This window comes from Ranitomeya imitator, chromosome 4 (assembly GCF_032444005.1).
Source record: "Ranitomeya imitator isolate aRanImi1 chromosome 4, aRanImi1.pri, whole genome shotgun sequence".
Classification (NCBI taxonomy): Eukaryota; Metazoa; Chordata; class Amphibia; order Anura; family Dendrobatidae; genus Ranitomeya; species Ranitomeya imitator.
Genome location: NC_091285.1, coordinates 349,771,526 through 349,796,096, shown reverse-complemented (window position 1 = coordinate 349,796,096; position 24,571 = coordinate 349,771,526). Strand labels below are relative to the sequence as shown.

General features: G+C 41.8%; 1 protein-coding gene across 2 annotated transcripts in view; it reads left to right on the top strand.

The window, feature by feature from the left end:
- The window catches only part of CPNE8 (copine 8), a 545,271-nt gene that overhangs the window by 502,350 nt on the left and 18,350 nt on the right, over nt 1-24,571 (top strand). For both annotated transcript variants that reach the window (XM_069764995.1, XM_069764997.1), the window contains exons 15-17: nt 4,124-4,305; nt 8,213-8,340; nt 21,321-21,423. In XM_069764995.1, coding sequence (XP_069621096.1) covers nt 4,124-4,305; nt 8,213-8,340; nt 21,321-21,423 — 413 coding nt within the window. The remainder of the gene's footprint in view (nt 1-4,123; nt 4,306-8,212; nt 8,341-21,320; nt 21,424-24,571) is intronic.

Genomic DNA, 24,571 nt, shown 5'->3' with positions numbered 1-24,571 from the left:
CGGTGCCTCCAATCTTCTTGCGATGCCATCTTCTTGCGATGACGCCCTCCTGTTGCTTCATCGCTCCCCAGCATCGCGCTCCTGGGTAGAGTAAAGTACTGCAGTGTGCAGGCACTGGGAAAGTTCAGAGAGGCGCAGCGCCTGTGCACTGCAGTACTTTACTCTGCCCTCAACAGGGCAGATAAGTATGCCTGCGCAGGAGCACGATGCCGTGGAGCAATGAAGCAACAGGAGGGCTGCATCGCAAGAAGATGAGAGGCGCCGGACATGGACCTACAACACCTCTCAGACTGGACCGCACCGGACCACAGCCCCCGGGTGAGTATAATAAAAGTTATTTTTCTCATCTTTCAGGTCGGATCGGAGGCTTATCTGTACAGCGCCTTGCGAAAGTATTTGGCTCCCTGGAACTTTTCAATCTTTTCCCACATATCATGCTTCAAACATAAAGATACCAAATGTAAATTTTTGGTGAAGAATCAACAAGTGGAACACAATGGTGAAGTTGAGCGAAATTTATTGGTTATTTTAAATTTTTGTGGAAATTCAAAAACTGAAAAGTGGGGCGTGCAATATTATTTGACCCCTTTAACTTATCGTATATGCTCTAGTATAAGCCGACCCTCCCCCCCAATTTTGCCACAAAAAAACGGGAAACTTAATGACTCGAGTATAAGCCTAGGGTGGGAAATGCAGCAGCTACCAGTAAATGTCAAAAGTAAAAATAGATACCAAATAAAAGTAAAATTAATTGAGACATCAGTAGGTTAAGTGTTTTTGAATATCCATATTGAATCAGGAGCCCCATATAATGCTCCATAAAGTTCATTATGGCCCCATAAGATGCTCCATATTAAAATATGCCCCATATAATCCTGCATAAAGGTTAATAATGGCCCCATAAGATGCTCCATAGACATATTTGCCCAATATAATGCTGCGCAAATACTGATTATGGCCCCATAAGATGCTCCATAAAGATATTTGCCTCATATAGTGCTGCACAAACATTGATTATGGCCCCATACAGACACTTGCCCCATATAGTGCTGCACAAATGTTATGACCCCATACAGACACTTGCCCCATACAGTGCTGCACAAACGTTATGGTCCCATATAGACACTTGCCCCATATAGTGCTGCACAAACGTTATGGCCCAATACAGTACTGCACAAACGTTATGGCCCCATACAGTGCTGCACAAACGTTATGGCCCTATACAGTGCTGCACAAACGTTATGGCCCCATATAGTGCTGCACAAGCATTATGGCCCCATATAGTGCTGCACAAACGTTATGGCCCCATATAGTGCTGCACAAACGTTATGGCCCCTTATAGTGCTGCACAAACGTTATGGCCCCTTATAGTGCTGCACAAACGTTATGGCCCCTTATAGTGCTGCACAAACGTTATGGCCCCTTATAGTGCTGCACAAACGTTATGGCCCCTTATAGTGCTGCACAAACGTTATGGCCTCATATAGTGCTGCACAAACATTATGGCCCCATATAGTGCTGCACAAACGTTATGGCCCCATATAGTGCTGCACAAACGTTATGGCCCCTTATATTGCTGAACAAACGTTATGGCCCCTTATAGTGCTGCAGAAACGTTATGGCCCCTTATAGTGCTGCACAAACATTATGGCCCCTTATAGTGCTGCACAATCGATATGGCCCCATACAGTGCTGCACAAACATTATGGCCCCTTATAGTGCTGCACAAACGTTATGGCCCCATAGATGCTCCATACAGACACTTGCCCCATTTGCTGTGATAAAAAAAAAATCACATACTCACCTCTCCGTTGCTCAGGCCCCCGACGCTTTCAATATTCACGTGCTTCTTGTTCCGCCGCTTCTCCATCTTCAGCACTGACGTTCAGGCTGAGGGCGCGCACTATGTCACTGTGCCCTCTGACCTGAGCGCCACTGCTGAAGATGGAGCGGTGCCGGAACGAGGAGCAGATAACTATCGCGCAGCGCAGTGCTCCCCTCCCCATTATACTTACCTGCTCCTGGCGCTGTGCAGTCCCTGCTTCCCCGGCGCTGCAGCTTCTTCCTGTAGTGAGCGGTCACCTTTACCACTCATTACAGTAATGATTATGCGGCTCCAACAGATGGGAGGTGGAGCCGCATATTCATTACTGTAATGAGCGGTACCATGTGACCGCTCAGTACAGGAGGAAGCTGCCGGGAAGCCAAGGACCTGCAGGGACCGCGCCAGGAGCAGGTAAGTATAATTAGACAGCCCCTGCTCCCCCTCACCTGCCGACCCCTGGGTATGACTCGAATATAAGCCGAGAGGGGGACTTTCAGCCCAAAAAAGTGGGCTGAAAATCTCGGCTTATACTTGAGTATATACGGTAATACTTTGTTGCGCCACCTTTTGCTGCGAATATAGCTGCAAGTTGCTTGGGGTATGTCTCTATCAGTTTTGTACATCGAGAGACTGAAATTCTTGCCCATTCTTCCTTGGCAAAAAGCTCAAGCTCAGTGAGGTTTGATGGAGATCGTTTGTGAACAGCAGTTTTTAGCTCTTTCCACAGATTCTTGATTGGATTGAGGTCTGGACTTTGACTTGGCCATTCTAACATCTGGATACATTTATTTGTGAACCATTCCATTGTAGATTTTGCTTTATGTTTGGGATCTTTGTCTTGTTGGAAAGCAAATCTCCGTCCCAGTCTCAGGTCTTTTGCAGACTCCAACAGGTTTTCTTCAAGAATGGTCCTGTTTTTTGGCTCCAGCCATCTTCCCATCAATTTTAACCATCTTCCCTATCCCTGCTGAGGAAAAGCAGGCCCAAACTATGATGCTGCCACCACCATGTTTGACAGTGGGGATGGTGTGTTCAGGGTGATGAGCTGTGTTGCCTTTACGCCAAACATAGCGTTTGGCATTGTTGCCAAAAAGTTCGATTTTGGTTTCATCTTACCAGATCACCTTTTTCCACATCTTTGATGTGTCTCCCAGGTGGCTTGTTTCAAACTTTAAACAACACTTTTTATTGATATCTTTGAGAAATGGCTTTCTTCTTGCCGCTCTTCCATAAAGACCAGATTTGTGCAGTGTACGACTGATTGTTGTCCTATGGACAGACTGTCCCACCTCAGTAGTAGATCTCTGCAGTTCATTCAGAGTGATCATGGGCCTCTTGGCTGCATCTCTAATCAGTCTTCTTTTTTTAGATGAAAGTTTAAAGGGACGGCCGGGTCTTGGTACATTGGCAGTGGTATGATACTCCTTCCATTTCAATATGATCGCTTGCACAGTGCTCCTTGGGATGTTTAAAGTTTTAGAAACCATTTTGTTTTCAAATCCGGCTTTAAACTTCTCCACAACAGTATCACGGACCTGCCTGTTGTGCTCCTTGGTCTTCATGATGTTCTTTGTGCTTCAAACAGAACCCTGAGACTATCACAGAGCAGGTGCATTTATACAGAGACTTGATTACACACAGGTGGATTATATTTATCATCATTAGGCATTTAGGACAACATTGGATCATTCAGAGATCCACAATGAACTTCTGGAGGGAGTTTGCTGCACTGAAAGTAAAGGGGCCGAATAATATTGCAGACCCCACTTTTCAGTTTTTGAATCTCCACAAAAATGTAAAATAACCAATAAATTTTGTTCAACTTCAAAATTGTGTTCCACTTGTTGTTTATTCTTCACCCAAAATTTACATTTGGTATCTTTATGTTTGAAGTATGACATGTGGGAAAAAGTTGAAAAGTTCCAGGGAGCCGAATACTTTCGCAAGGCACTGTAAATAAGCCCTGAAAGGCAGTGGCTGTATCTTATATCAGCCAAAACTGCCGAGAGGTTCCTTTTAAGATGTTGAAATTATTTGAAACTTTTTGATCATTTATAAAATAAAAAAATAAATACAATGGTAATAAAGTGAGGATCATTTCACCCTAATGTGAAAGATTTAATTTATTAGCTTATAAGGCTTAAATCTATACAGTACACTTCTGTACATATGAGTGCATATGTGAAAGTCAAATCTCCATTATTTCTGTTTTCGTTTGTTAGTAATTTACTGCAAATACTTTGCTTTTTTATTTTAATAATAGCAGTAACCAATAAGTAAACTTTTTTTCTGGAACAGGAAACCCTGCACAGCCCACCTCTCTGCACTATATGAATCCTTATCAGCTGAATGCATATGGCATGGCACTAAAAGCAGTTGGAGAAATTATTCAGGATTATGACAGTGATAAAATGTTTCCCGCATTAGGCTTTGGAGCAAAGTTGCCACCTGATGGAAGAGTATGTCATGAATTTGCTTTGGTAAGTTTTTAGCTGTTTGTTTTATTATGCCATAAAAAAAAAAGATCAAAATCCAAATTCGATGTGCATTTTATAATATCAAACCAAACTTTTATTGTAAGAATGTTTAAAATATGGAAATTGCACCTTCCTAATGTTATGTTTATAATAGCAGATGTGCATTTGATGAGAGACTAACATGTTGATCTCTCCAATCTTCCTACCCATTTTTTTGGGGAAATCAGCATGGCTATTATTTTCTTCTGCCAACAGAAAGCTTCTTGTTTTTTTTTTTAAGCAGATCACACAATGGCAGACAAATTGAAACTCAATGAAAAATACAACACATTTAAGGTAACATATGACGTTGCAGCTACCGTGGGTGCATTTCACTGCCATAAGTCATTGGATGTCTTGTGCACCTCGAAACAGAAATGCTGTGTTCACATCTTTCACAGTAAAGTAATTTAGTTGTTCTTGCCTCCTAAGAGTTTACATTACTAGACAGTTCTGTTTGGCTAATTTGTGTGGACATTGTCTTCTGTGGTCACTGTTTTGTGATCAACATTGTTTTATGGCCACCGGGGTGGCTTGCACAATACAATATAATTGTGTGGGCACAATGATATGGGCAGTTTTGTTCTGAAACTAGCACTACTACTAAGTCTATACTTTTACACAACAGGTAAAATAGTGCTTAAGGCCATTTAGCTAACACCACTGTGTACTGAACGCTGTTATAAATGATGGTTCTTATTGTTTTATATATCTGCAGCTCCGGACACTGAGATCAGAATATTATCTTGAGGTTTGCTTTTGGATGTATGGCAAGAAAAGTAAAATGTTTGAGAATATTGAGGCTAATAAATTTTTAATATGCTGTGCTATGTGTGTTTTTATTATTGAAGGTAGCCTTTATTTTGATCCCAAATCCTGGATGATTGCTTGTAATCCAAAACCTAACAGGTGGTTAACACAGCGCACTATCAAATCCTAAGAACCAGTCAAGTCATTTTGTGTAAATTGGATTAGATGTGGTGAAAGTTTTCAAATATCTGAATTAGAGGAAATAGAGTGAATTCTTACTACAACCTTTAAAACATGTTACACTATCCGCGAGCAATAGAAAACAATATAAATGTATAAATTCTTTTGTGATTATGATTAACAAGGAGGCGGGTATGATTAGCATATTTCTGACAGATCTATAACTACCTAAAGGGGTTTACTGGAATTGTTCTAAAGTTACCAAAGAGTAGAGAATGATGTAAATTAAAGAAATAATCAATAGTTATCAATGGAATTTCATGTCACTCTACTCGACTCTGCAGAATAGTGATGCCATCCTTTATTCATTGACTGCTGCAGCCAATCACTGGCCTTAAGGTACCGTCACACTGAGCGACACTGCAGCGATACCGACAACGATCCGGATCGCTGCAGCGTCGCTGGAGAGCTGTCACACAGACAGCTCTCCAGCGACCAACGATGCCGGTAACCAGGGTAAACATCGGGTTACTAAGCGCAGGGCCGTGCTTAGTAACCCGATGTTTACCCTGGTTACCATCGTTAAAGTTAAAAAAACAACCACTACATACTTACCTACCGCTGTCTGTCCCCGGCGCTGTGCTTCTCTGCTCTGGCTGTGAGCACAGCGGCCGGAAAGCAGAGCGGTGACGTCACCGCTGTGCTTTCCGGCTGCCCGGCGCTCACAGCCAGAGCAGAGAAGCAGAGCGCCGAGGACAGACAGCGGTAGGTAAGTATGTAGTGGTTTTTTTTTTACTTTAACGGTGGTAACCAGGGTAAACATCGGGTTACTAAGCGCGGCCCTGCGCTTAGTAACCCGATGTTTACCCTGGTTACCAGCGAAGACATCGCTGAATCGGCGTCACACACGCCGATTCAGCGATGTCAGCGGGAGAGCCAGCGACCAAATAAAGTCCTGGCCTTTCTGCCCCGACCAGCGATATCACAGCAGGGGCCTGATCGCTGCTGCCTGTCACACTGGACGATATCGCTAGCCAGGACGCTGCAACGTCACGGATCGCTAGCGATATCGTCTAGTGTGACGGTACCTTTAATGGTCACTTGCCATACATTAAAACCTCTGAGACAGACCAGTGAATGACTGCTGGATTCACTAGAAAGATGGACAAGATGTTATCTAGGAGGGATTAGCAGGGACCATCAAGCAGCAATTCTAGAGCCATGTGAAATTCAAGAGCTATGTAATGTTTTTTTCCTTATAACATTTTCCATTCTTTAGCAAGTTTTTAAAAATCACAGGTAACCATTTTATGACATAAAATGGTAGAAATTATAGTGCAAAAATATGTCTATATTTTATTTTATGTTTTTAGAACAGGCGATGATGTCCTAATTTTGTGCATTTTATTCAAATTATCTTTTATTTAACACTGTTGTATGATATGCCAGTTCTAATACATCTCTCCCTATGCCTTTTGTTAGCATTATAATGTTATCTCAAATTAGCTTTCCAGATTTTAAATGTGCTAGAACGTTCATGTATACCTAAGGCATCAGTCACACATTTCGCAAGAAGACCTTCTCTAAGGGTACAAGTCTGAAAATAATTTGTGGTGTTATGTAATGCAATATCTAATGTTAAACTATATTTTAACCTAATTTGGCTTCCAGATTACTGTGCTGACTGAGCAGTAAAATGCATTTTTATTTTGATCAAAATGCTTGAGAAATCCATTATTATTTTTTTTATTATTATTATTTATTGTTATAACGCCATTTATTCCATGGCGCTTTACATGTGAGGAGGGGTATACATAATAAAAACAAGTACAATATTCTTAAGGATTGAGGAGTGAGGACCCTGCCGGCGAGGGCTCACAATCTACAAGGGATGGGTGAGAATACAGTAGGTGAGGATAGAGCTGGTCATGCAGCGGTTTGGTCGATCGTTGGTTACTGCAGGTTGTAGGCTTGTCGGAAGAGGTGGGTCTTCAGGTTCTTTTTGAAGGTTTCGATGGTAATCCTTTAAACAAAACAATACTCTAGTATCTTTGACTCCCAAAATATTTTCTTGGCCATACTCTGTACATAGTCTACTGTAAGAAAAATATAAACTGAACTTGGGACATAAGCCATTACCTGCTAATAGAGTAAGCAATTGTTAAAAAAAAATTGGGGGGGGGGATAATTCTGAGTCAATAGTTAAAAACTTGCTGTAGTCTGGGCAGTGAAATGAAGACACTTAGCGTCCTACAATTAGTAATACCAGGCATGCTCAGTTGCATGTGTTATATAGATACATTCGCTAAGGTATTACTACCTAAAATACAATTGTATTCAGCCACTTAATAAAGGAAAGCACCATGAAAAAAATATGCCAGAGACAATGGCAGAATAGCTTTTTTATATACTTACTCATCACCCCAAAACTATTAATAGTTATGCATTAATCTTAATAGTTTTACATTGTAAGCACCACAAAATTCTTCAATAAAAAAAAATAAAATCTAAATAAAAGTGGAACGATAAAAATTATATGGCTCTTGAAATGTAATTATTTAAAAGAAATGAAAAATTAATGCTGCATCTTTTAAGCCATAATTATTTGAATCATTAAAGGATCAAAGATCATAGACTTCTCAAGAGTATTTTAATTATCAAGATGTTCTTCCACTTCATATCCTGCACTAGGATCGGTACGGAAAGATCACCATTTTAAAATGCAGTAAATCTTTTATGGTCGCTATTCATATTATTTAAAAATAATAAAATAATTTGTGTAAGACTTAAAATTATTAAATCAGGATTCATAGACCTAATGATAATGCACTATAGGAGATTGGATTTCTTGCTTTCTTATTCTTATTTGCCACTTTTTGTGTGTATAAAAAATATATGACTGTGTGTATAAAAATATATGATTTTTTTTTGTACATAACAGAATGGCAATCCACAAAACCCATATTGTAATGGAATAGATGGAGTGATGGAAGCATATTACAGAAGCTTGAAAAGTGTACAGCTATATGGACCAACAAACTTTGCCCCCGTAATTAATCATGTAGCAAGGTAATAGATTTTTGCTTTCAGTTAGAAGTATTTTTCTTTGTCTTTAACAATAAGTTACACTTTTATGATTTTTGGATAAACTAATGCTTGCGCTCCCACACAGTTTACTATTAATTTGTTCCGGGATAATAAACCTAAGTAAAAGTATTGTAACTTGAGACAATAGCTCTGTGTTGCAAAGCCTTAAGGTGCGATCCTGAAATAAGAGAAAACGAAGATTATCCCCATCTCGACATTCCGCTTTTCCATTTTTACACTTTCATTTTTCCTCCCCTTCGCCTCTCTCTCCCTCCCCCTCCCTGTCTCCCTCCCCGTCCCTCCCTCTCTCTCTCTCCCATGCCACCTCTCTTGCTTGACTCCCATCCAGTGGCTGCAGAGTATGGACACGGCCGCTTCACCAGGATCCTGTTTGTCAATCATGTCATGGCTGCTTGAGCAGCAGGGTCATGCAGATCGATTCACTTATCTCTTTCTACTACAATGCAAATCCTAAAGTTAATTCAGCCTAGTTGTCTTTGTTTTTCCTGCATTCGGTAGAACTTGGAAACTCCAGCTATAGAATATGTATGAATGAATAATCTTAATTATAGCACTATATAGCGATGCAGTCATGTCAGACAATTTCAGCTTTCCATATGTTTTTACAAAAGAATGTCAGAAATTGTGACATACACACTCACAGCAGAAAATTAACCATGCTGCTGTCTCAACCTAGCGCTAAATGTAATATATGTAGTTTATTTATTTATGGAGACACTTCCATGCAAGTCTAAAAATACTGTCTGTAAGGGAAATATTACATTCAGTGACGATATTAAATATTCAGTATGTGATTATGAGCACAAAATTACTGAATGCATAAGTATTAACCCCTATAAGGCCCATGTTTAAATTTCTTTGTACTCATACGTTCAGTGTGTTATTCTTGGAAGGCTCTGAATGTACTTTCTAATCATGTTCATAAACCTCTATTTAAAAGGTGGAGGACAAAGGAGAGTCTTTTTGACCTCCTTATAGATGTTGGATCCCCACTAATCTGATATTGATGAGGATAGGTCATCAATATTATATGTCTAAAAATGAAGATTTGTCAAATGTTACTGCAGTGATAACTATAGATTTAAAGGGGCCATCTACTACTTTTATATTAGTGATCAATCCCTACACTCAACACCCCTACTGATCAGCTCTGCATACTGTGTAGTGGCTGCTGTTGCGTACTGCAGATCAGCCCCTATTGAAGATAATATAATTGGGGATTGCATTGTGAAGGTTGCAAGACATTTAAAATAGAGTTGAGTAAAAAAGGATGACTGATTTGATTACTTTGTATAAGGTCCTTGAGTAGTAGTCAGGTGACTTTTGTAGGAATATTATTAAAATTTCTTCAAACACCTTGCCTACACAACCCATTTCTGAATGAAAAATAATGTGTTGCATTTTTTTCAGGACCAATTGTAAAGAATGTAAACTTTGTCTCTAACTATCTTTCAAAACGAAGCACTTTTCAAAACTGACTTGTATAAAATTTGATACCGCTCTCTTGCTAGCATCACTTCTGTTTTTTTTTTCTTCTAATGCCATATTTAATTTGAAACTTTGAGCATGCATGGTATAGGAAGAAGGAAGGGAGTTTCTAGCACATCCATTCAGTTTGAGTAAAATTTCAATTTTATTTGAACATTTTAGAAAACAATTTTAAAAATGAGAGAAAGAGACTCTCTGTCTGACGCGTTTCTGGAGCACCATGGTGCCCTTAGTCATATAGATCCTATGACTAAGGGCGCCGTGGTGCGCCAGAAACGCGTCAGGCAGGGAGTCTCTTTCTCTCTTTTTTAAAATTGTTTTTTAAAATGTTCAAATAAAATTGAAATTTTACTCAAACTGGATGGAAGTGCTGGAAACTCCCTTCCTTCTTCCTCACTTCGGCTGAAATCAGCAGGTACGGCACCCACCAGCTATATTCAATTGCAACGGCTAATTATATATGTCTCAGCGTGTCAAGCTCCAACTTTTCCCTCTCCCCCCCTCTCTCCCACATACGCATGCATGGTATAGTCTCCAATGGAATGTTATCATTGACATTCGCTCAGTGGGCTGTTCTCTTGTTTTTCTCGCTTGCTTATTTCAATGCCCCTTCTTCCTTGAAACCGAATGTCATAAGTGACAGGGCTGGTCTATTCTATAGATCAGTGTGTGTGCTCTGATCTATAGTGTCTCAGAATGTTGACATCAAAAGAGAACACACTGTGTCTTCCAACACATACAAAGAGTGTTCTCTCTGAGAGAGGCTTTGGAGGAGAACACACTGACAGAACGCTGGAAAATAGAAGGAACACACTGAGTATGTGTTGAAATAGACAACCATCATGTACGAAGTGTGTTCTCCCTCCTTTCCGGTGTGCACAGAGGCTTTGGAGAAGAGTGCATTAACAGAATGCTGGGAAGAAGAGACAACACACTGAGCAGTAGAGCATTCAAGAGAGCAAAACAGACCAGCCCCATCTCTAATAACATTCTGTTTTGAGGAAAAAGGGGCGTAAAAACAAAAGAATGCAGACAGCATAATGCAGAAACACCCACTGAGTGATACCATTTCATTAGTAACTTTTTTATGCAGGCTCGAAGTTTCAAACAAAATGTCATCGGAAGAGAAAATTTAAAATAATCCTAAGTGGAACTAGAAAGAAAATGGTAGGGATCTTTAAATAAGTGTAAATTAAAAATGCTTAGTTTTCAATACAGTTAAGTGATAAAGACACTGTTTAAGGTGAGGGACAGACTGTTTAACATTGGTAAGTCTTTTCTTATTGATCATCGTTAAAAATTCTTGAGTCATTTTTTCCTACTCATTAATGCTCACTTTTAATCAGTTGGGTTGTATGTGTAATGCCAAGCTTTTTTACTAGAAATTGAGGTGCAGTAGTCACCTATTGTGTCAAAGTTACTGGCAAAGTGCTGGAGGGAAGATAAGTTTCACCAAGGCTATTAGCTTCAGTGATTTGAAACCCAGAAGTTTGCTCCAGCACTCTGTGTTGAGAGGGGTTAATCAGCCATTTTAAGGGCTGGGTTTTTGTGGACAACCATAGAGCAAGTGGGGGATTGTCCACCTTATCTTAACTCCAGGGTGTGGTCTGAGGTCTAAATTGTTGGCCTCCTGAGGCACTCTTTGTTCGGTAGGACTGGAGAGTGGAACTCCAGTACTATGTGTCCTGACAAGGAAGATGAACCCTTGTATGTGAATTCCCTGAACGGGCAGAGTCCCGTGACAACACGGACTGTGCTGTATATTTTGTTTTTGTTTTTCCTTATGACAGAAAGGCCTTTTTTATTTTTGCTAACTCTGCACTTAATAAACCAGTGAGAGTCTTAAAGGAACAGTGTACCTGTGTTTTCCTCCGTGATGCAAACAAGTGAGCCAATCTACCATAAATGATGGAGATTACGGGCAAGATGCCCAGGAAGCAAGTGTGACTGCTGTGAGCAAACTGCATATCCTGGCTGTAGGCAGCTATATGGATGGAACAGCGGTCAGACAAAATGAAGGAGCCAATCAAGCACCTGATCCTAAACCAGCAGTGCCCAGAGCAGCAGCACTGAGAGCAGTAGCAGCATCGGGAGCAGCAGCAAGTACAGCATGAGACAAACAAACTCCTGATGCAGCAGATCCAACATCAGCAACGGCAGATAGAACTCCTGGCAGGGGATATCCGCAACAGAGAAACCACCCCTCCCCCAAGTCTAGGTGATGACACATACATCCGGAAGGTGGTAAGGCGAGCAATGCAAAAAATGACCCCGGGGATGATGTGGAAACATTTTTGACTGTTTTTGAGCGGGTGGCAGAGAGGGAGAAACTACCGCCAGACCAGTAGGCAGAGGTGCTGGTCCCCTATCTAACTGGTGATCCCCACAAAGCATATTATGACCTAACCTTACAAGATGCCCAGTAATATGCCAAATTAAAAACTGAGATACTGGCACACTCAGGGGTGACTATGTCTGTCTGAGTGCGAAGGTCCACAACTTTGCGAATTGCAGTGATAAACCCCCTCGCTCCCAAATGTTCGATTCGCTTCATCTGGTGCAGAAGTGAATGCAGCTAGAGTCCTCCACCCCAGCATAGATGATAAAGCGTGTCGTAATGGACATATTTATCTACTCCATTCCCAGGCCACTGCAGACCTGGGTTGCCCAGAAGGATCCCTGAAATGTGCATGACCTGGTTGGCCTAGTAGATAGGTACCAAATGGTTGAGAGGTCCCTAAGGAAGTCAGGTGATGTTGCATCCCCATACTGGGGTACCCAGAGGGAGCCCGAATCCCAAAAGAGGGGTAGTAGAGTCACAACTAGGGGGAGTCCAAGGTCCCAAGTGGTCGCTGAGGGGTTGAAAAAGGCCGCTGGAAAAGACTTGCTCTGACAGACATATCTCAGCCCTGGTCATATAACTGCCTGGTGTCCTATGTCTTACGATCAGATGCACTGTAGTATGAGGAGGCACTGTTCGTACTGTGCCTACCTCTCCTGCATTGTGGACTATCAACTCTGTGAGGGGCCGCAGGCATGTCCCGTAACAATAAAAGGGGTACTGGAGTCAGGACTCTTTGACTTGGGGAGTTTGGTGACCCTGGTAATGGCCACACTCACCCACCAGTTGATCCCCAGAAATTACACGGGCGTTCGCTGTATTCACAGGGATGCCAAGGACTACCCCGTTGCCAGAGTGTCTATAAAAATGAACTGTGGTGCTGAGACCCATGAGGTTGGGGTAGATAAGGACCTACTACAGCTGGTGATAATAGGGCTGGACTCTAGCTTGTTTTGGGACTTATGGAGGAAGGCAGAAGTACCAGGTGACTCAGACAGGTTCCACCATGATGAATGCCCATCGCAGTCGGAGGCAGATAAGTTCCCCCTGCGTGTCTTTGCTGGTGACGAGGACAAGATGGCGACCAATGAGGCCGAGATTCTTGAACTGGGTGTTTCTGGGGGAATTTTGGGGACTGCTGAAATGTGGGATCTTACACTAGAAGGGACATTTGACAATGTAAAAGTGATAAATAGGGTCACTGAAGAGCCGGGGGCTGACACCAGGTTTCCACATTTCACTTTAAATGAGGAGCTGCTATATCGCGTCACTAAGAGAAAATGGTAGAGCAGTTATTACCAGATCCCTATAGGCATAGGGTACTAGATCTGTCCCATTCTCGTGTCTTGTGTGGGCATCTGGGAGTAGACAAAACTCAAAAATGGGTCCTTTGGAGGTTCTACCAGCCTGGATATTACAGAGAGGTTAACTACTGCTGGTCCTGCCCTACTTGTCACCTAACTGATTCTGTATCTCACTTCCAAAGTCCCCTAGTGCCGTTGTCCATCTTTGAGGTACCATTTGATCAGATTGCCATGGACCTTGTAGGACTCCTAGTTATGTCTGCCAGGGGGCACCAGCACATCCTAGGAATGATGGACTATGCAACACGATACCCGGAGGCGGTACCACTGAGAAGCTCCTCCACCAGGAGTATAGCCCGAGAGCTAGTCCATATTTTCATAGGATAAAGCCACAAAATAAGACGTGGCTGTCTCAAAGGTGACTAACAGATTTGCATAGCCCTTTGAAGATATGGGGATACTTAAGGATTTCTTAGAAAGAAAGGCAGATAGCTTTCTTAAAAGTACATGGGAAACCTCTGCTGGGCCCTAAAGCTAGCCATTTCAACATTGTTTACAGCTAGGTCTTTAATGATATGGTTAGATCTTCTAGAACAGAGGTCCCCAACTCCAGTCCTCAAGGCCCACCAACATGTCATGTTTTCAGGATTTCCTTAGTCTTGCCCAGGTAATAATTGCATCACCTGTGCAATGCAAAGGAAATCCTGAAAACATGACCTGTTGGTGGGCCTTGAGGACTGGAGTTGGGGACCTCTGTTCTAGAAAGCCAGCTGAAGGATAAGGTGGCAAGCAAGAACATTTTGGCTACAACTCTTGATGCGGGGGCAATGACTTTTCTGTCTGATGTATCAGTGGATTGGCTGCTAGATCAGCAGCACTTTCTAATGCAACCTGTACCGCTCTCTGGTTAAAGTGCTGGCTGGGAGACATTCAAGCCAAGTAAAAGTTATGTTCTATCCTTTATGAAGGAGAATATCTGTTTGTCCCAGTCTTAGATGACCTTCTGGAGTAAGCAGGAAGCAGCAAGAAAGGATTCCCTAATTTGTATGTTCCGACTTACAAGAGAGCCTTTCGTGGGAGAAGATATAACCAGAGAAAACACCCCAGAGATCAAGACAAATGGGAAGACCAGTAGAATAAAAGTAGAGGGTTTATGCTTAGTGATCTTTCCCATGAAAGCAAAAATTCCTCTCAGTGACTCATTTCTCCTGGTAGGATGAAGGCTCTCCCTTTTTTTACGTTACTGTGAAAAAAAATTTGTTGAAAAACTGGATTCTCAGCCGAGTGAGATCATTCTGTTCCTCCACTGAAGTTTATAGGAACATCTCTTTGAACTTCCCTAGACGAACAGCTAGCCTTGGAATCAGAGGTCATGTAGCTGGTAAAACAGGACTGAATAGTCCTTTTAGAGGTTTCTGTATAAGAAAAAGGGAAGGATTTTATTCCCTATCTTTTTGATAAAACTGATTATCATTTTGAAATTCCGTCTATCTGAAGTGCATGAAAAAGTAGAAAATATGCTGCCAAGTGTCAGAGGCAGTAGAAGTTCCCATGACTCTCAGAAAAGCTATGTATTTGCTGGATTCTCTGACTCCTGTATCCCGCCAGAATTATCGGCCAGTTTCGCATCAGGGTAATACAGCGGGATGTCGTGGCGAATGAATACATATTGAAAGGTCACCTGGAATGGAGATTAACAGTGTGATGACACCGCATCAATCTGGCCACTGGTGTGTGGGTGAATTATTCTTAATTATGCCAGATGTACTGTTCCTTTGTTCAGTAGGTCAAGGGGCAGTCCATTGACCCTTGTGTGTTAATTTGTGAAATGCCTGATTACGTATTGCATAAGCCCCCTGCGGTATACTAGTATGCACAACTTGGAGGACAAATATGCAGTCTAATTGAGCAATCAAACATTTACCTCCCCCATTTTACCCAAATCCTATGGAGTAATGTGCTGAAATTAGTGCAATGGGATATAAAACGGCCTTTCTCCTGTCACCGGTGTGACTCTACAGGACATCAGTCCAGGAACCACGGTTCCAGCTGGTGGAATACAGATCTACTCCACTGCTCATCATTGATCAGGTGTCGGACAATGGTATACTAAATAATTTTGACAAGGCTGGTAATTAATGGATTTTATTAGAGCACGTTCCAGGTCAAGGCCCATTCCCAGTCAGTCCAAAAGTCACTCCTTGGGATTTGAATCTGGTTCTGACAGCTTTGACAGACTCTCCATTTGAACCTATGGACTCCGTATCAGTTGAATGGTTGAGTTCCTCACTTTAAAGACACACTGCTTGTGGTGGCCCTAACCTCAACCCATAGGGTTAGCGATATCCAGACCCTGTCTTTAACCCCTTCATGACCTTGGGATTTTTTGTTTTTCCGTGTTCGTTTTTCGCTCCTCTCCTTCCCAGAGCCATAACTTTTTTATTTTTCCGTCAATTTGGCCATGTGAGGGCTTATTTTTTGCGGGACGAGTTGTAATTTTGAACAACATAATTGGTTTTAGCATGTCGTGTACTAGAAAACGGGAAAAAAATTCCAAGTGCGGTGAAATTGCAAAAAAAAGTGCAGTCCCACACTTGTTTTTTGTTTGGCCTTTTTGCTAGGTTCACTAAATGCTAAAACTGACCTGCCATTATGATTCTCCAGGTCATTACGAGTTCATAGACACCTAACATGACTAGGTTATTTTTTATCTAAGTGGTGAAAAAAATTCCAAACTTTGCTAAAAAAAAAAAAAAAAAAAAAAATTGCGCCATTTTCTGATACTCGTAGCTTCTCCATTTTTCGTGATCTGGGGTCGGTTGAGGGCTTATTTTTTGCGTGCCGAGATGACGTTTTTAATGATAGCATTTCGGTGCAGATACGTTCTTTTGATCGCCTGTTATTGCATTTTAATGCAATGTCGCGGCGACCAAAAAAACGTAATTCTGGCGATTCGAATTTTTTTCCCGCTACGCTGTTTAGTGATCAGGTTAATGCTTTTTTTTAATTGATAGATCGGGCGATTCTGAGCGTGGCAATACCAAATATGTGTAGATTTGATATTTTTTTATGGATTTATTTTGATTGGGGCGAAAGGGGGGTGATTTAAACTTTTATATTTTTTTTATTTTTTTAACATTTGTTTCAACTTTTTTTTTTTCACTTTTGCCATGCTTCAATAGCCTCCATGGGAGGCTAGAAGCAGGCACAACTCGATCGCCTCTGCTACATAGCATCAATCTACTGATCGCTGCTATGTAGCAGAAATGCAGGTGTGCTGTGAGCGCCGACCACAGGGTGGCACTCACAGCCACCGGCGATCAGTAACCATAGAGGTCTCAAGGACCTCTATGGTTACAATGGAGACGCATCGCCGACCCCCGATCATGTGACGTCATTTCCGGCCGCCCGGCCGGATGCGGTAGTTAAATGCCGCTGTCTGCGTTTGACAGCGGCATTTAACTAGTTAATAGGTGCGGGCAGATCGCGATTCTGCCCGCGCCTATTACGGGCACATGTCAGCTGTTCAAAACAGCTGACATGTCTCGGCTTTGGTGCAGGCTCACCGCGGAGCCCTGCATCAAAGCAGGGGATCTGACCTCGGACGTACTATCCCGTTCGAGGTCAGATAGGGGTTAAACATATTCTGGAGGAGAAAGTAATTTTACAATCAGACCCGGTCTATCTCCCAGAAGTCATGGGTGATAGATAAAGACAAAATTACTTACGAGTAATGGGATTTTTCAGAACCCATGACAGCGCACTTACAGTATGTTCCTTCTTTTCACTTGTATGGTTGAATACTAGTTTAGTTCCTGGTTTAGGGTCACGTTGGGCTGATAGTGTTATGTGGTGATGCCGGATCCGTCAAAAAAGCTGTTTCTGCCGGACGGAAAACATATACAGAGGAACGGTTTTTCTGTCCGGCGAAAAAACGCACAGCGACAGATCTGGCAAAAAACGGATGAAACGTGTGGCCATCAGGCGCAATCCGGCGCTAATACAACTATGAGAAAACAATGGCTCCGGCGGAAAAAATAGATCCTGCGAATGTACTCGCAGGATGCGTTTTTTACCCATAGACTTGTATTAGCGACGGATCGCGACGGATAGCCACACGTCGCGTCCGTCGTGTTTTTGCGGACCGTCGGCACGAAAAAACATTCAAGTGAACTTTTTTTATTGTCGTGTCCGCCATCTTCTACCACGCATGCTTGGCCGAAACTCTGCCTTCTCCTCCCCGGACTTCAGAATGGGCAGCGGATGCATTGAAAAACTGCATCCGCTGCCCATATCAGGCACAAATTTCACAACGTGCGTCGATACGTCAGCCCGATGCATAGCGACGGACTTGTACCGATGCAAGCGTGAAAGAGGCCTTAATGAGCATTTAATTTAAAAAAAGAAAAGAAAAAAACGGCGTGGGCTCCCGCGCAATTTTCTGCGCCAGAGGGGGAAAGCCGACGGCCGGGGGACAATATTTATAGCCTGCCATAAATATCAGCCTGCATATTTTATAGCCAGAAAGGCTACGCAGACAGCTGCGGCCTGATATTCATAGCCTAGCGAGGGGCCATGGATATTGTGCCCCCCCCCCCCCCCCCGTCTACAAATACCAGTCCACAGCTGCACCAGAAATGGCACATCTGTAAGATTCGCCAATTCCGGCACTTAGCCCCTCTCTTCCCACTCCCGTGTAGCGGTGGGATATGGGGTAATAAGGGGTTAATGTCACCTTGCTATTGTAAGGTGACATTTAGCCAGGTTAATAATGGAGAGGCATCAATAAGCCGCCTATCCATTATTAATCCAATACTAGTAAAGGGTTAATAAAACACACACATTAGGAAAAAAGTATTTTAATATTCTTCATTTAACCATACTTACCATACTTCAGCGCCTGCAAAATACGTAAAACAATAAACCGTATACTACCTGTCCGCCATAGTCCAATTAATAACGAGTGTCCCACGACGATCTCACTGTGATGTCACTGCTCTATAGGACCTTCAGTAACACACTGACAGGAGATAATGGCTCCTGCAGTGCATCACTGAGAGGTTACTAGAATTCAAAGTCTCACTTTATGGCAATTGCTGCTTGGGAAAATTTCTCACACAGCAATTGCCAAAAGTGAGACTAGGGACTATTTTTTTTACAGGGGTGGAGGAATACAGTGCAGAAGGATACCTTCCTCCCGTCATTGTGTTCCTGGAGCCCCTAGAGAGCAGTCGCATCAGCTGATGCTGCCGTTCTCCACGGGAGATCGTCGTGGGACACTCGTGGATTTCTCCGGATCAGGGAGTATATTGGCTGTTTGTTATTTTAATATTTTTTACAGATGACACTGGCTTCGGGGAACAAAGTGACAAGTGATGGTGAGTATGTACTCTGTTATATGTACTGTATGTCTGTATGTATGTATTGTATGTAATGTATGAATGTATTGTATGTAGTATGTATGTTGTATGTATGTAGTATGTATCAAATCAACTTATGTCTTACGAATATTTTGAGGGCACTTCATCAAAATGCAAAAACCAAATCCCATATTGTCAAATGTTAGGGACAAAGAAGAGATCCCACATACTATATTAAAAGAACAATATTTTTATTAAAGCCACAAATGACAACAGACAATAAAAAAACAATATTAAAAACGCAAAATGCTGTCTAGGGGACTGCCATTGTAGCAGGCATAGCCCGATGGGACTTGTAGTCCCATCGGCTGATGCCTGCACGCAAGCACAAAGACCCCCGGCAGGCCGCACAGACCCCCGAGAGGCCCGTACAGACCCCTGGCAGGCCGCACAGACCCCCGAGAGGCCCGTACATACCCCTGGCAGGCCGCACAGACCCCCAGCAGGCCGCACAGACCGCCAAGAGAGGCCCGTACAGACCCCCGGCAGGTCCACACAGACCCCCCACGGTCCCACACAGACACGCAGTTTCTGCCCACGCACCGCCCACACTCTTCCCCCCTCCGGAACAGGATGTACAAGGAAAGAAATGGCTTATTTTTATTCTGACATTTGTGTCCCATTGACTTGCATTGGTTTCCGGTATTGGTATCAGCGATATCCGATATTTTTAGGATATCGGCCGACACAATCCGATTCCGATATTTCCGAATATCGGAAGGTATCGCTCAACACTACTTGTAATGTTTTCATTTCCTGTTCTGTCCAGATGTCACCGTATCCCAGAATTCCAAGCGGAGGAAGTTCACCAATCACCATATTGGGACACCCAAGTGATAAGTGTCTCAATATGGAAACTGCTGCTGGTACCAACCTATTGCGTGGTACCACCAGCGGAACATCGTCACACCACACACACACACACACACACACACACACACACACACACACACACACACTCTATACGCCATATGCACCACACACACACTCTCACACACACTCTCACACACACTCTCACACACACTCTCACACACACTCTCACACACACTCTCACACACACACTCTCACACACTCTCACACACACACTCTCACACACTCACGCAGCCTCTTGAGGGGTACCACCAGCAGGACACTGACGCAAACACGCCGCCACCGGGATCAGCTGAATGATTCACTGACTTCCGCCATCTTTGTACAGGAGGAGTGCATGCGCAGTTTTAATGTGACCGCCCGCTATCTATCTGCACAAAGATGGCGGCGATCTTATTTAATGTGCCTGCCCGAATTACACGCAGGTGCAGTGAATCATTTGGCTGATCCTGACAGCAGATGCACAACATGTCTACAGGCAGAGGAAGCCGTACACATTAAAGGGGTTTTCCCACAAACGAAGGTTAATTTTAAAAATTTACTGTGTCTGACCATGTACGTCGCATACCACATCTCCTGGGCAGGGGAGGAAGCATAAGACAATACTGACATTACAGCAGGGGATCACAGTGGATTCATTTTGTGAGGTAAAATATTTCACTGATTGTTTTTAAAAAAATAATTTACCTCACAAAATGTATCCTCTGCGATCTCCTGCTGTAATGTCAGTATTGTCTTTTGCTTTCTCCCCTGCCCAGGAGCTGTGGTATGTTCTGTACACGATCAGACACAGGGGTGAGTGTGTCTGACCGTGTACGGAGCATACCACATCATCTGGAGAGAGGAGGAAGCAAAAGACAATACTGACATTACAGCAGGGGATCACAGTGGATTCATTTTGTGATGTAAAATATTTCACTGACTGTTCTCTTTTTAAATATTTTAACTCACAAAATGTATCCTTTGTGATCTCCTGCTGTAATGTCAGTATTGTCTTTTGCGTCCTTCCCTGCCCAGGAGCTGTGGTATGTTCAATACACGGTCAGACACAGACAATTTTTAAAATGAACTTTTGTTCATGGGAAAACTGCTTTAAAAAGAAAATATCAACACCAACATGGCTCCTCATAAAAAGTACACCAATGACCATGAAAGGAAAGCAGCAAAGGCACAACGTCGAAGACAACAAAGGGCAAATGAGACTTTTGAAGAGCAACAGCATCGCTGGGACAAAAACAATGCATATAAGCGTAGGCGTCAAGCACATGAGTCCCCTGATGCAAAAGTCACTAGATCATCACAGGATGCTATTAGGCAACAACAGCGCCGCATACCTGCCCCCATCGTGACATTACCGCCCTTCCGATGCGATAGCATCGAGCCTCCATCTAGTTTCTAAATAAAGGGTTACATTTACTCTTAACCTATATTATTATTATTAACAAGTCTAAATGATTTTGTTTGAATTTTTGTCTGCTTCCGGAGGCTAATAGTTGCAATTTTTATTCTTTGCTTTAGATATGCTGCCTCAATAAAAGACGGCTCCCAGTATTTTGTTTTGCTGATTATTACAGATGGTGTTATCTCTGATATGGCACAGACAAAGGAGGCCATAGTCAATGTAAGTGAATTTTTTACACACTCTTAGTAAGAATGCGTTTTATTTTCTTCCTATTAAAATGAATAATCCTAATATAGTACATTATATATACCATAGCATTTTGCAGACATTTAGACACTTAATGTAAAAAAATATATTCAGTATTCAATTTTGCAATCAATTGGGTAATTAAAATGTAATAATAATGTTAAAATATGTTTCATTGTGAATATATAGGTTCATTACTTATTAAAGGGGTTGTCCAACCTTAGACTACAAGTCTGCAGTCACTCTATGTGACTGAAGACTTGTGAATCCTTATATCACGTGCACTATACACTGTGAGGATTCTCCGGTGGCGGGAGCAGTTTGTCATGTGACCGCATGTATGGGATTTGCATAATTCCAGCCACATTCCGACTAAATTGTGTCTGTCCTCGCTCAATACACTTGCATTGAGCAAGGCTGCCCCTATCTAGGCGGCATGTGACATGTATGCAAATCAGCTTGAGCAGTGGAGAATCCTCACAGTTCGCAGTGAGCGCAATGTATGGCTTCACAAGTCTGCAAACTTGTAGCCTAAGGCCAGACAACACCTTTAACTTCACACTGGGTTATTGTATGCAACATAATTTGACTACAGGGTATTTTAACTGTTATGCTTAACCGCTTATCGAACTCATGAGTTATGGTACATAGCCGACACCTGCCTGTAATAGCGATGGCGACAGCAAAACTCCAGTCACTGTTAACTATTAAATCTCGCCACTGCCAATCACTGGCTTTGGCAGCTAAATGGCGTGAGAGGTAATGGTTTGCCATGGCAACTCAGGACCTACTGAAAGCATCTGTGGCTGCCATCTTAAAATAAAATGTACAGTTCACCACAGAAAAAACAAGCTCTCAGCCATCTCCTTACATGGAAAAATAAAAAGTTACAGGTCTCAGAAAATGGCAAAATTTTCTTAATTTTTTAACTACAAAAATATGGAGAAAAAAAAGCCCATTTACAAGTTTATTATTGTCATAATCATACTTCCATGGAGAATCATATTACCAGATCATTTTCACTTTACAATAAACGCTGTAAAATGAAGCCCAAAGACAATGCCGAAATTGCAATTTTTGTCACCATTTCGTCCTACTTGGATTTTTTTTTCTATTTTTTCAGTACATTATAGAGTAATTCAGTGGTGTCATTAAAGACTAGAACTCTTCCCACAATTAAAAAAAATCCTCATATGGCTATGTTGATGTAAAAATAAAAATAGTTATTGCTCTTGGAAGAAGGGGAGGAAAAAAACTAAGTGCAAATATGAAAAATGTCCAGGTCCTTAAATGTTTATCTTATTGGTTCACGTCATAAGATTGACCTGTTGCTTTTAAGGCTGTTTGTGTAGCAGGAAGGCCTAGAAAATCAATTTTGTACCTAAAGTCATCAGTATAGTATACATCAATCATTTATTTTCAGTAATTCCTTCGATTTTATATAAAAAAAAAATTAAATCCAGAGGAAAAAGGGTATCTTATAGTATGAATGTAACTTATCAGGGTAGAGGGGGAAGGCAGTCGAATGGGGTTACAGGAGGCAGGGTCTCCACTGCAAGAAGCCGGTGGTGGCAGGAGTGGGACGATGCTGCGGGCTCTGGGCAGGGAGGAGGGGGCATCGTTGATGCGAGGCAGGAGCGGAGTCCCTGCTTTGCACATTGATTTTCCGTAGGTGGGATGAGGAGGGGTGTCCCAGCAGGGGGCTTCAAGAAAATTTTGTTGGTGCAGGCAGGAGCGAAAAAAATTATTTTCCTCCTCAAAATTTGGAGTGCGGCTTATAGTCCGCAAAATAAAATATGTGGTAAATACAATAAGCAATATGAAAAATACTGGTATATGCTTCTTTTTAACAACACAGCAAGCATATATAAAAATGTAAATAATTTAAAAAAACATGTTACTTTTCGAGGGATGCAGTATAGTCGATCAGAGACTGTAATGAGAAGTAGTAGTGGTCAAAGCAGATTGTCTTGTGGCCTTGGGTAATAAACTAGGGTTGTGTCAATAAGCATCCATTCAGGAACCTGTGAGATTGAGTGCTCTTGTATACTTTTCATCATTGTGTTTTTACTCTTGTAATGTTCTAGCATTTCCATTAGTCTTTGTTCCCTTGCTAATTCTTTGTATGAAAGCTCTTACTGAATCTTGAATGGAATTATTCTTTAGCAATTGTAGCCATGGTACATATTAATAAACACATATTATTCATTAACAAACTGGACAAAACAATATGTCACAGTTAATTCTGGTAACATGCAGAAGGTCACCCATGTTCCCTAAATATAAACCCATCCACCTTGATATTTTCACTCTACACACCTTTGACGTACTCACTCAGTGTATAGGCCAAACCATTAAACATTATTTTTTTGGTACATGTGTTTTTCGGTCAATACTTTGCTTTAGGCAGTCTAAATTATGTTCCAAAACTAGCAGATGTTACATACTAGCTGTAAGGAAGAGCACGCTGAAGTATTTATGGTTACATGTTTAAAAATAGTTGTTCTGATGAAACAGGATTGTTTCCAGCATGAATATGTTGGGAATTAAGGGGGCTGATGCCTATAACTTGTATAAGACTAAGAAGTGTAGGTATTTAGGTTTCATGTAGCCAATGCTATATACTTTGCAACCTATACATTATATTTATTTGTGTTTGTAAACTAGATTTAATTTATTTGTAAACTGAATCAATGGCTGCAGGAAAATTACATAGTACTTGGCTAACAGTGTGTAATTTGTGTCACAAATATATAAGTGGCCAACTTTTAGAGTTTCTGAGAGTCTGAGTATTTGAATGTCCTTATTTCCCATGGGATTTATGTTAGAATGGTGTGCCTTTAACTAAAATGTTATTAATACCACTCTGCTTCATCACATATCACACACATCACAGTAATTTGGGATGGCTTCTCGTATATAGATTATAAATTAATGGCACTTGAGTAAGAAGAACTGAAGCAATTTATACATTCTAATGCATCTTATAAGAGGACAATGTAACATTGTCTGTAGAGAATGTAGAGAATTTGGGCAAATTTAGTAGTGGAATTCAATTTTACTCAAATTTTGCAAAAACCCTTATTCTTCAGAATGTGGATTTTTTTATTTTGATCTACGC